The sequence below is a fragment of the Gekko japonicus genome, unplaced genomic scaffold (assembly GCF_001447785.1).
Source record: "Gekko japonicus isolate JY-2015 unplaced genomic scaffold, Gekko_japonicus_V1.1 scaffold3953, whole genome shotgun sequence".
In the NCBI taxonomy this organism is placed as follows: Eukaryota; Metazoa; Chordata; class Lepidosauria; order Squamata; family Gekkonidae; genus Gekko; species Gekko japonicus.
In genome coordinates, this window is record NW_015164315.1 from 56,218 (window position 1) to 69,140 (window position 12,923).

At 46.4% G+C, this 12,923-nt stretch overlaps 1 protein-coding gene across 1 annotated transcript in view; it reads right to left on the reverse strand.

Annotated features, from left to right (window-relative positions):
- LOC107108401 (receptor-type tyrosine-protein phosphatase eta-like) overlaps nt 1–12,923 on the reverse strand; it is a gene marked incomplete at its 5' end in the record, with an annotated part of 58,716 nt that overhangs the window by 1,776 nt on the left and 44,017 nt on the right. The window contains 6 exons of the mRNA XM_015408830.1: nt 221–356; nt 3,372–3,529; nt 4,452–4,571; nt 8,495–8,629; nt 8,715–8,788; nt 12,108–12,198. Coding sequence (XP_015264316.1) covers nt 221–356; nt 3,372–3,529; nt 4,452–4,571; nt 8,495–8,629; nt 8,715–8,788; nt 12,108–12,198 — 714 coding nt within the window. The remainder of the gene's footprint in view (nt 1–220; nt 357–3,371; nt 3,530–4,451; nt 4,572–8,494; nt 8,630–8,714; nt 8,789–12,107; nt 12,199–12,923) is intronic.

Sequence of the window (12,923 nt, forward strand, 5' to 3'; positions counted from 1 at the left end):
AGATGAGCACCGCAACCCTAGAGTCGGATTCGACTGGCTTTCGAGCAAGGGAAACCTTTACCTTTATTTTACTGATTTTAAAATAAGGTTGGTCAAATGGAGGTTTATATCTTTTGAAAGGTATCAGTTGGAACAATATTACACCCTTTTGAAAATATGTATTCACTATTCTTTGGTCGGGTGATTGATTTGCACAATTAGAATAGCAGTCAGTCTATACCTCTGTCTGCACCATTAAAGGCCGATGCATTCGGAGATCATATACAACGCCATACACGTCAACTGTGTTCTCCATCTCCATCTGATGGATCAAACGGTCAATTGCAATGAAAGTTCCAGTCCTCCCAACACCAGCACTGTAAAAAAAAACAATTTGAAAGGCACAGTAAAGTGTGACATCTTGCCTTCAGCTCTTTTTTTTATAAAAATTAAGTACTACATTTTCCCCTATAGCCCAGTTTAGGGATCACATATATTAGCTGTGTAAGGAAAAGGATATACCTCGTTGTGATGCATGGGCAACCTGTGTACATCCCTTTTTCCTCAGCAAAAAGCGACAAGCATGTTACGGGGGGGAAAACAACCTTTAAAGTAGCTGCAGGACCTCCTGGTGCTCTGATCCTAACTGCAACGGGGTTTTAAATAAATATTCCAAGAGCAGGATCAGGGATGGAATCAGGGCAAGGTCCGTTGGGTTTTGCCAGGCCCAGGGGGTTCGTCCAATGGCCTTTCACAAACTTGGGCTAGGGCTTTGTGATCCTGAGCCGGCCCAGGATGGATGCCTAACAGCTCTGGATAGGTCCAGCAACAGAGCTGCCCATACACCAAAGGCTGTCCAGACACTTACAGTGCTCAGGTTTTTAAATAGGTCTGAGGAGGGGAGGGGAAATTGCCTTTCCTTGCTCTTCTCACAACTTACCTTAGAATAAATCAAATTATACCTTTGGTTTGTAACTGCACTTGTGATAGCTATGAAGACGCAGCTTTATATACATTCTGCCATGGAGAGGTTATGCCCAGAGAATGGTCTGGATTCCGGAATCCCTTGATACTCAATGGGCATGATATCTGTATGCGTGGAAACTCAACGGATATGATAACTGTATGCAGGGGTCATTTTGTAGAAAAAGAGGCGCAGGGGCTCATTAGCATAACTCATTAGCATAACTTATTTGCATATGCCACACCCCCTGACATCACCGGAAGTGTGTCAGAAGGCAACATCCACTGCTCAGTCCGAGTCCATGGGAAGAAAAGGGTCAGTAAACAGCTTCCAGGGCTCTTTTTGTAGCAGGAACTCCTTTGCATATTAGGCGGCACACCCCTAAATGTAGCCAATCCTCCAAGAGCTTGCAGAGCTCTTCTTACAGGGGCTACTGTAAGCTCTTGGAGGATTGTGTCGCCTAATATGCAAAGGAGTTTTTGCTACAAAAAGATCTATCTAATCTATCTATCTATCTAATCTATCTAATCTATCTAATCTATCTATCTAATCTATCTATCTAATCTATCTATCTTATCTATCTATCTTATCTATCTATCTTGAACTGATCAAGTTTTTTTTTTCTTGCTGTTTGTTTGTATGACAGCCACATTTTTGATGCATTCCTAAATTTTAATGTACTTTTATCTCTGATATGCCAATAAAGGTTGTCTGTCTGTCTGTCTGTAAGAGCCGGATCTTACATAAATTGGACTTTTTCGGGCCAGGCCGTGTTTGCCATAAAATGTAATATCAGGTAGCGGAGATAAAAGGACACAGACGAATACAATTAAAGATGCAGTGCAGCACTGGGCTGATGCCCCCTTACTGCCTGGAGTGGGGAGCAAACCCTTTCCCCAGCCTGCTCTTATGGCCAATACTCTGAGCCAAGGACCCAGGGGTCTGTCTATAAGAGACGGATCTTACAGAAATCTGACTTTTTCGGGCCAGGCCGTGTTTGTCATAAAATGTAATATCAGGTAGCGGAGATAAAAGGACACAGACGAATACAATTAAAGATGCAGTGCAGCACTGGGCTGATGCCCCCTTACTGCCTGGAGTGGGGAGCAAACCCTTTCCCCAGCCTGCTCTTATGGCCAATACTCTGAGCCAAGGACCCAGGGGAAAACATTAAATGGCTGGGCATTGCAAGCTTCCCCCCCCTCCCCGGTCTACTCTGTGTGGCAGTGGCTCTCCAGGGTCTCAGGCTGAAGTCTTTCTCATAATAAGCCAAAGCCTGGTCCTTTTAACTGGAGGTGCCAGGGATAGACCCATCTGGCTTCGTAGTTCAATGAATACAAGAGAAAAGCCTCACTGGAAAACACAATGTTTGCAACCATAAGAACATAAGAGACGCCAATGTTGGATCAGGCCAAAGGCCCATCCAGTCCAACACTCTGTGTCACACAGTGGCCAGAAATACCAGGTGCCATCAGGAGGTCCACCAGTGGGGCCAGGACATTAGAAGCCCTCCCACTGTTGCCCCCCCCCAAGCACCAAGAAGACAGAGCATCACTTGCTCCAGAGCCCCTATCTATACCTTGTGGCTAATAGCCACTGATGGACCTCTGCTCCATATGCTTATCTAATTCCCTTTTGAAGCCGTCCATACTTGTAGCTCCCTCCAAGCTCCCTCCCCCTCAGCTAGCAGACTTCAGCTAATAACTCTATCCTGGCTCCTTAGCTCAATGAACGCAAGAGAAAAGCCTCCACCCGGAAGCACAACGTTTGCAATCACGCCCCACCCCCTCAGTCAGCAAACTTCAGCAAATAACTCTAGCAGACCCACCTGGCTCCTTAGCCCAATGAACGCAAGAGCAAAGCCTCCACCCAGCAGCACAACGTTTGCAACCAAGCTCCTCCCCCTCAACCAGCAAATAAACAACTATAGCATACCCACGTGGGAACAGGAGAAGCCAGCGAAGATGAGGGAAGTTCAGCAGCCTCACCCTCTGCTCTCAGGGGCAGCTTGGAAGGGCGAGGACAGGCAGGGGTGAGGAGGGAGGGAGAGAAGAGAGCCACGGGGCGATTTTGGCCCATGAGCCGCATGTTTGACACCCCTGCCCTAGAGATTTGCTGAGACTGCTTTACACCCTACTGGTCTATCAAGGTCATAGTGTCTATTCTGCCTGGCAATGGCTTTCCAGGGTCTCTCACATCATGCTGGATGATTGAACCTGGGGACTTTTGCATGCAGGGCAGATACTCTTATCACCAAGCAGTTGCCCCTAACTAATAAAGGAAAGGTCTGATCTCTTATAGTTTATAGCCACCAGTCAATTGCCTTACAAGATTCTCCCCCCACACACACACACACAAAGTTGCACAGGATCACATTTTTTAATGTGTAACACTTTTGTTCATTTGTAAAATGAAATTCTTCTTGTACCTGCAGTGTACCAAAGTAGGAGAGGGTGGGTTCTGCTTCACATAGTCCTGCACTAAGTGTCTGAAGCTGATGAGGAGGTCCGTTGTTTCTGGAACACCGTGATCTGGCCAGGCAGTGAAGTGAAACTGTCGCACAGGGTGACTTACTGATGAATCGCTCTTCCAGAAGAAGAAGAAGAGAAGATGTAAGGGTCCAGAAGAGTGATAGTACAAAGTATACATTATAAATCTGTTTCCTGCCGGATTCTTAAATACCCTATTTTCAGGCAACACGCAAGTTTTTTACTGGCATTGCTGTTTACCATGCTTGGTTCTTGCAGAGCCTGGTACAGGAAATGTGAGCCAGCAGAGTGTTTTGGCAAAAAGAAATGGAATAGAGAAATATGGCAGAGACAAGCTAACCAACAATAGCTAAATGAGTAGCAGCAATCGAAGGAGGTGGGGTAAGAAAAAAGACAACTGCAGGAGGAGGAGAGAGAATGACAGATTGCTCAGGGAAAACACCTTCTGCTGTTGGGAGATTAAAGTCTGTGACACACACATTAAATGACAAGCATATCTTCCAAATGCTCGAACCAAGACTTCCATTCGGTATATTTTCTAGAACTGATGCAATAATTATGGTCTGTGATTTCGTTGTATTTCACAAACAGGCACACACTCACTCATTCCTCTTTCACATACTCTGGTACAGGAAATGTGAGCCAGCAGAGTATTTTGGCAAAAAGAGATGGAATAGAGAAGAATGGCAGAGACAAGATAACCAACAATAGCTAAATGGGTAGCAGCAATCGAAGGAGGTGGGGTAAGAAAAAAGGCAACTGCAGGAGGAGGAGAGAGAATGACAGATTGCTCAGGGGAAAACACCTTCTGCTGTTGGGAGATTAAAGTCTGTGACACACACATTAAATGCCAAGCATATCTTCCAAATGCTTGAACCAAGACTTCCATTCAGTATATTTTCTAGAACTGACACAATAATTATGGTCTGTGATTTCGTTGTGTTTCACGAACAGGCACACACACTCACTCATTCCTCTTTCACATACGTAAATATGCACACTCACTACTAACTACTTACTTTTTCCATGGAGAAATCTCTGATTGTCCATTCTGGAAGGACAATTTCTGAGGTCATGGCTACAGTTATGTCCCCATAATTCTTAGACTGCTTATTTGGCCAATACTCTTCACACTTTGTCTAAAAAAAGGTCATATGTTGAGTTATGCCATAAAACTTACTGAAGAAGATATTACATTAGTGCTGGGCACAGATTTAAGGAAACGTAAGAAAACAGAGAGAGACGTTTGAATATAGTTCTGTGTGTCTTCTGCCTAAACGTTTGAATTGAATCGAATACTATAGTAAGTGCTAGAATGGCAGCAGCACCACTTCTTCTTGACTCAGAAGCTGCTTGACACGCAAAAGATTTTCAAGACCAGTCCCTGTCAAATTCATTGTTTATGTGGAAACCATGTCACAGCCAATGTACCACTGGCTTGTCTAGTTCCAAGCATCTCCATAAGGCAGGATAGACTCAACGGATGCTTGCTAGTAGTTTGAGAGGGCTATTTTCCCAGCTGGAAACAACCCCTGGAGGGTAGTATGGGGCCTGTTGAGGAAACCTACACATTTTCCAGGGAACATGTGGGTTTTCCCAAATAGCACCCTCCAGGACTGTTCCAGGCTGGGGAAAATGGTACAGTGGGGAGACCTAAAGTCACTTCTCCACATGCACTATAAAGATTTTCAAGACCTGTACCTGTCAAATTCATTGTTTATGTGGAAACCACGTCACAGCCAATGTACCACTGGCTCGTCTAGTTCAAAGCATCTACATAAGGCAGGATAGACTCAATGAATGCTTGCTAGTAGTTTGAGAGTGCTATTTTCCCAGCTGGAAACAACCCCTGGAGGGTAGTATGGGGCCTGTTGAGGAAACTTACACATTTTCCAGGGAACATGTGGGTTTTCCCAAATAGCACCCTCCAGGACTGTTCCAGGCTGGGGAAAATGGTACAGTGGGGAGACCTAAAGTCACTTCTCCACATGCACTATGGTCCTGATCCTAATGAGCACTTCACACACAGGAAGTGAGAAGAATCCATAACTCATGTGTAGAGATGTAAAATTTCCGGAAAAATTGGAAAAAATGCTACATTAGCACTTCTTCTTTCTTTTCCAGATTGAAAGTCATTCTGTTACTTTAGGAACATAAAATATGACTATGGACATTTTTACTTGGCATGAAATTATCACAACTAGCATATTAAAAATATAGTGTATCCAAACAATTATTACAAACAGAATACCCACCCACATGCAAAAACAAAACTGAAACTTTTTTATTTTCTTCTGACAATCGCACCTCCTAAAGGAAGAAATGCATCTTGTTCTTGCATTGGAGAGTTCAGTTTGTAACCTAGGACTTGCTTGTCCTCAGTGCACAGAAATTAGATCAATCTGATACCATACATATTTTTTAGAAATGATTTGGAAAATATTTGAACACCTTGTCTTAACATATTTTATTCATCATGTTAAAATAAAATGTTCCATAATCCATTTTTTTCCTTTCCTTTTCTTTTTTCAATTTTTTGGAAAAAAACAAAAAAGGCTTCAGGAAAAAAAGGGGGGGGGGACGGTTCCCCCCCGAATTTTTCCGGTTTTTTTCTGGGCCTTCACATCTCAACTCTTGTGTGATTGTGTTATATCTGACACAGGGCAGAATGCAGACCCAACGTGTGTACTCCATAATATGTGACAAGGCCATTAATCAAAATTAATATTTTTACAGAACCCAAGTCTCCATGTGTAGGAAGTAACCTGGCTGTGCCGTGCTGGAAAACTGAGCGGCGTTGTGTCCAGTTAGCTAGCTAGATGTCTGTTCTTAGCTAGTCCTACACTAAACCAACATTAAGTAAATTGTCGAAAAACAGTGGCAGACTCACAAGTGGTTTGTAAACTCTGCTATGAATTTAGTGCTTAAAGTATGTACTGAATTTCTGGTCTGAAAAATAGGATAAAAATAGTATAGAACAAATTTATATACAATTAGCCACCCGTGGCTCCCATCTGTGGATAGCTAAATCTGTGGATTAGGGCCATGAGGAGGCTAAAGAAATTTTTCTGCACACTTGGGGGATTCACCAGGTGAGCAGAAAAACCTGAAATAAAAAAATTAAAGGGAGATTTAAATCCCCCCAATACATTTGCATTGTCTGTGCATGTGCAAACAGTGCTCTTACTGTTGGGAGCTGCGGTGGAGGCTGGCAGTGACAGCTGTGATGGAGCCCAGCGGCTGGGAGCAACACAAGGCTCACTGCTGCCGTTGTTGATGGGGGAAAAGAAGCCTTGGCAGGCCTGGCGGCTGGGAGTCACTGCAGGTCTGCAGCTGAGAGCTGGACGGGCCCGCTGCCACCATCACTGATAGGAGAGGGAAAAGAAGCCTTGGTGGGCCCAGTGGCAGGGAGCCACACAACGCTCCCTGCTGCCGTTGTTGTCTATGGGGAGAAGCCTTGGTGGGTCCGGCAGTTGGGGGGGAACTGCAAGAGGCTTGCCACCATTGATGGTGTGGGGGAGAAGCCTTAATGAGAGAGAAAGTTTGGAAGTGCTGGCAGTAATGGGGGGGGGAGAAAGGTGGTGATGGGGGGAATTTTTGATGGGCTGAAAGTACTGCTCAGGGGTCATTGCCTGCAGGAGCGCAGAGGAGCGGAGCTCCGGCAGTAAAGAGCCCAGGGGGCGGGCACATGCAACAAGCCCCACCCCCTGCTCCCAGCAGCCCTCAGTCAGAGCAAGAAGCAGCCAGGTAAGCTGCAGAGCTCCCCCCGACCCCCCAGTCCAAAACAGTCCAGTGGCACCTTTAAGACCAAGTTTTATTCAGGTATAAGCTCTCCCTCCTCTGCGAGGACAGATCTGCACGTTCCTCCCCCCCAATAGCTAGCAATCCAAAAGAGTCCAGTGGAGCCTGAGCGGTGGGTGTTGCCTTCTGACACACTTCCGGTGATGTCAAGGGGGATGGTTATGCTAATGAGTTATGCTAATGAGCTCCTGCACCTCTTTTTCTACTAAATGACCCCTGGTACTGCTGATGGTGGAGCAAGAGCCGTAGTGGCCCCAAGGGTAGTAGCTAAGATGGGGGGATAATTAAGATGGAGATAGGAACAAGCTCTTGGACGAGATCAGGCCCCTGCGGGACCTTTTACAGTTCCACAGAGCCTGCAAAACAGAGCTCTTCCACCAGGCCTTCGATTAGGAGCCGCATCAAACACCTGAGGAGTGACCCTGGGCCCTGGCCTTACCACCTACAGCCTGCGCTCACAGCTCAAATGAGCTGATCAAACTGAGCTGGAGAATACCATCATGACCGATAACTGTCACCTTAAGTAGTATTGTCAACTCAAAACCTTCTGTCCTCGCACTTTATTAGATCACCGTTCCAGCACTTTAGGATAATAGATAAATGAATTATTTATGGTTGTTTTTATGAATGGTTTTAATTGTATTTATATATGGATTATTTATACCCCGCCCTGAGCCTGCCCTAGTAGGGAGGGTGGGGTATCTCTCCTTATATATAATGAATAGTGGGTGCCAAAGTTCTAATTCTAAAATGCACTCCCTTAGTGTATGGCTGATGGCACTGCTCCTCAGCATATATCGCCACCAATCAGAAGGCAAAGCCCGGGTCCCGCCCACACCACAACTGCTGCGACAACCTGGTCTTTTGCATATGGAAGCTGATTGGACTTCACTCCATTCCACACCTCAAACTCCCCCCCCCCCCCCCAAGGCAGTTGTAATGTCAGTTGCATATGGAACCTGCTGTATTCTGGTGGTGTGCAGGTCCCAGGTTCATGTTTTAAAAGCAGACTGACACTGTTTGCCCAAAGCCAGAGCACTCTCCCAGAGCCTCTTTCTAGCTCCCGTTGTATTTATTTCCACAACGGGCCTTATTTCTAGTAAATAATAAATAAATAAATAATTACCCCCCACACACACACGAGTATTGCAGGTCCCCACTTGTACATATTCTGATCACAGAGTATTCTGGTGTCGTCCATAACACAATTTATTAACAGGTCGCAGCATGTGGAAAAAACAAGGAAAAAAACTCAGCTCACCCTGCCTTGTTCAATGCATTTAGTCAGCATAACAATGGTATGAATATTTTTTTCCCAGATCATGCGCCAGAAATCTTGGACAGTATTTGGCAAAGAGCCCTGTGCTGCAATGAACTCTTTCTTAGAATTATATCCCTGAAACAGAAACACAGCATTTTTTGTATTCTTTTCATATATCTCATTTAACCTATGAATTCTGTAATAGATGAGAAACACTTACAGGGACATAGTTCGCATTAATGTAATCACTGGCTGGGTGGTTTTGGAATGAAAGTTTAACACGAGAAATGTCATCTGCAAACAAACAAACAAAAAATCAGAATGTCAAGATACTTTCCTCTTTTCACAAGGTATATCATATATAAGAATGAGTAACTACTGGGAGAAAACCACAAAGAATGAAGTAATGCAGGGAGGATTTAATTAATCTTAATTATTTAAGCCAATCATTAAAACAAATCTAAGTAATTTCCTCTTTAACATGTTGCCCATAATCCAGAGAAAGTCAGAAACACCTGAGTTCAACTAAAACCAATTTAAAGCCCATTAATTTCAAATGGATGGAGCTGCGGTGGCTCAAGTGGTTAAGACGCTGAACTGCAGGCTGTGGAAGGTCAGTAGTTCAGCAGTTCGAGACCCGGGTTGCCGCATGACGGAGTGAGCTCCCGTCCCTAGTTCCAGCTCCTGCCAACCCCTGCCAACCTAGCAGTTCGAAAGCAAGAAATTGCAAGTAGATAAATAGGGACCACTTCGGTGGGAAGGGAACAGCGTTCCGTGCGCCTCGGTGTTTAGTCATGCCGGCCACATGACCACGGAAACATCTTCGGACAGCGCTGGCTCTTCGGCTTTGAAACAGAGATGAACACTGCAACCCTAGAGTCGGATTCGACTGGCTTTCGAGCAAGGGAACCTTTACCTTTACCTTAATTTCAAATGGAGTTAAATTCAATTCATTTTCTTGAATCTGAGCTGCTGTTTGGTATACAATAGAGAATTTTAGGAACCCTCATGTTAAAAAAGCCACCGAAGGATAAGATTCTGTGAGCCATGCTAGGATAGCAATATACATAAGACATTTTTTTATCTAGTAACTGAGTTCAGTTCAGTTCACTGTGGGCACAGCATCTGTGTACAGATGGGGCAGGGTCACGGGTTTGAGTATGTGTGCATATTTGTGTTATTGCTTTTCATTCAGAGAAAGGGAGCATTTGCTTCTCTCACTCGTGGGTCCTCCAAGACAGTTCAAGCAAAAAACCCTGCTTCTGGTCCCCTGCGGGCAAAACTGCCTATCATGTGCATGGTTTGTGAGAGAGAAAACGTTCCCTATGCCTCTATTTCACCCAATCTGCACACTTCTTGCATATCAGAGCAAGTAAAATGTTTATCCCTGAACAAATAGTACCTCCTGCAGCTTATATAAGATTAGGCTTGCCAAATCCCCCCGGGGGGGGGGGCAGAGGCCCGTTCCCCGCCAGCGGCGGATCGGGCCCCGGGGGGAACCCCACCCTGGCGTGCACGTCACCAGGAAGTGACGTTATGACGCCAGGCACGCTGGGGGCGGGGCCAGGGTCATCCGAGGGAAAACTCTATGGCGTCTTACTGTCACTTCCTGGTGGTGTGCGTGCGGTGTGCACACACGCTCCAGCCACGGACCGGGAGTCTCCCGGTAAGAAGATTTTTCCACTTGGCAACCCTATATAAGATGAAGAAAATGCTCCCCAGGACAATGAGACAGTGTAACGATTAGTGAAAACTGAAAGTGCTGGGCAGAAAGCCCCCCCCTATTAGGATGAACTTCATTGGTGAGAATATCTAATAACGCTTCAGAATGGAAGGCAACCTTTTCATTTCTCCCCCTGCTGTCCCTCATCTTATGCAATTATAAAAAAGCAGAAAACATCCAGAATAAAATGGCATTTCTGAAGATTACTGTCATTAGTTTTAGCAGTCAGATGCATTATAATATTGCTATTCAAAAATGGCTTTTTGTTTCATCTTTAATTAGTTAATGAATGCACATTCCTAACGAAAACCAGATCTGATAGAGAAGGTAGTTCTAAGGAATATTCTGCTATAGTGAAATTAAGAATCCAAGCATGCAATGTGTATTAACAGGGCTGAAGTTTGCCATTCCGAGTCCTGTAAAGTTTCACAAAAGGCATGAATTACAGTTCACTGAAACGTGTTTGCAATCCTAATGGCGGGTGAAGGGCAGGTGGTGTCAAACAAAATTACAGACAGCAGAGTTTAGGTAGAAAGAGGCCACAGCTTTATTGATTACAGCAACAGGAGCACAGCACAGTATAGAGCACAGATCCAAGCATTGGATGACCTGCTTGCCGTTCAATGGAAGCCCACCACAGCCCGTCTGCTGGGGGTAAACCTGGGCACCGGTCACACGGAGCTTTTGCCGCGCTAAAGATACGGATGATAGGCGGATTTTCTGGGCGCGATCACACCGCAACATCTGGGAAGTGTAGTGCTCCCGTGGCTATCCCGTGGCTTCCCGCCGAAGATCCGGAGTAAAAAACTAGTACTTACAAGGTACTGGTTTCCGGACACCGCGGGGCAAGGGCGGGCGTCTGATCGCGTTTCCGGTGGAATCCCGTGGCATCTGGCGCCTGCCGATATTCCGTCGCAAACAAAGGGTTTTCCCCCCAAAGTCTCCGCAGGATGCGCAAAAGCGCCCAATGGCGCATGCGCACAAACTTCGGTAAAAAACCCACCCATTTGCCATGGAAGCGGTGCCTAGCGATTGCTGGTGTGATCGCGCCGCGCCGCTTCTTTGCCGTGCTTCAGGATAGCCGTGCGATCGGCACCTCACCCCCTAACCACGGGACCTCGACGGGACGTGTGATTGGGCGGCCACGCATTATTTTGCTCCAGGGAAAACAGCCACGCTTCCCCCCACGCATTTTCCAGCCCGTGTGACCGGGACCTTGGTACGGCAAGTGAAGTGGGCCTACATGGGCATATGCCTTTGAGTGGATCCCTTGCCACCTGTGTGTGGAGCCAAGCAACATCCCCCGAGCTTGGCATGACGCAAACTGGCTCCACCTCCAAGTCCCCTTAAGGGGGTCTCTAACCAGGGGAGGCGGGCATGCAGGCACAGCCTCCCCCACAAATGGATCCAGCCCAGTGCCTAAATCCACCTAAAGCTGTGACAATTAAACACAAAAGAAAATTACTGCCTTGCAGAGGCAGAAAACCAAGGGAGGGTGGGAGGGGCTAGCTGATGAGCAAAGTGGAAACACCTGGCGGCCGTGCGGCTTTAAATAGGCAGCCATGGGCAGTGCTGGAGGAGGGCTCCCAACCTGTGAAGGCCGTCCCCCACCGCCCACCCGCCCCAAGGAAGAGGAGGCCAGTGACAGGTCACCAGAGAATGGCTACCAGGGGCTTCCCAGTGCAAGCAGCACCGCCCACACGGCTCCCATCCACCTTGGCTATTGAGCCACCTGCCATCCCCAGCCCTTTCCATGTAGCTGCAATGGCAGCCCCAGGTAAGTCCAGGGCTGTGGCTTAATTTCTGATCAGAGGGCCTAAGCATAGAGTTAGCAGTAAATGAACTTTTAGCAGCTGAAAACTGAACATAAAACAAGGTCAAAGATCTTACATGGCAACACATTGTTGTATCTGTTTTTTCCTTTGTTCTCCGGTAGTTCAGCAGCAAATTTGGGTTGATTAACACCAACTGGTCTGAGGTCCTACAATAAAAAAAAAGAACTAATTCAGCACTATACTTTCAAACAGTACCTGGAAACTTTGTCTTAAGGACATGCACACACTACTGGACTTGGAGTAGTAATTCAGAAATGCTAAGTTTTAAGATGCAATTGTTTTTCTGCGTTTTTCATGGCATTTCCACACCTGATTTTTAATTTATTTTTGGACTGACACTCCTCTTTTCAATCAAACTGGCCCCAAAAAGCGGCTGACAATTAAAATCCATGGATGTGGATACTGTCAGGAGCGAAGGAAGGGATTGTTGTTACTCAGTGTTCTAGCTTTATATTGCCATTGTCTACCTTGCCAGCCTTCTATGTATTTTTTAAAAATGTTATTGTATTTAAATAAGAAGTAAGCCAAAGAATATAATTTCAGTAGGCCATACGGTTGCCAAGTGTGAATTCAGCCGCAGCAGGGGACTTCCGGCTGGCGGCTGGAGCGCCGCATCCACGTCGCCCGGAAGTGACGCGGGCACGCCGGGCATGCTGGGGGCGGGGCCATGACCATCAGAGGGAAAACCATAGTTTTCCCTCGGATGACCGTGGCCCCGCCCCCAGCGTGCCTGCGTCACTTCCGGGTGACGTGCACGTCGGGGTGGAGTTCCCCCCGGGGCCTGATCTGCCGGCGGCGGAGAATGGGCCTCTGGGGCGGGGGTTTCCCCGCCCCCCGGGGGGACTTGGCAAGCCTAGTAGGTCACAAGATG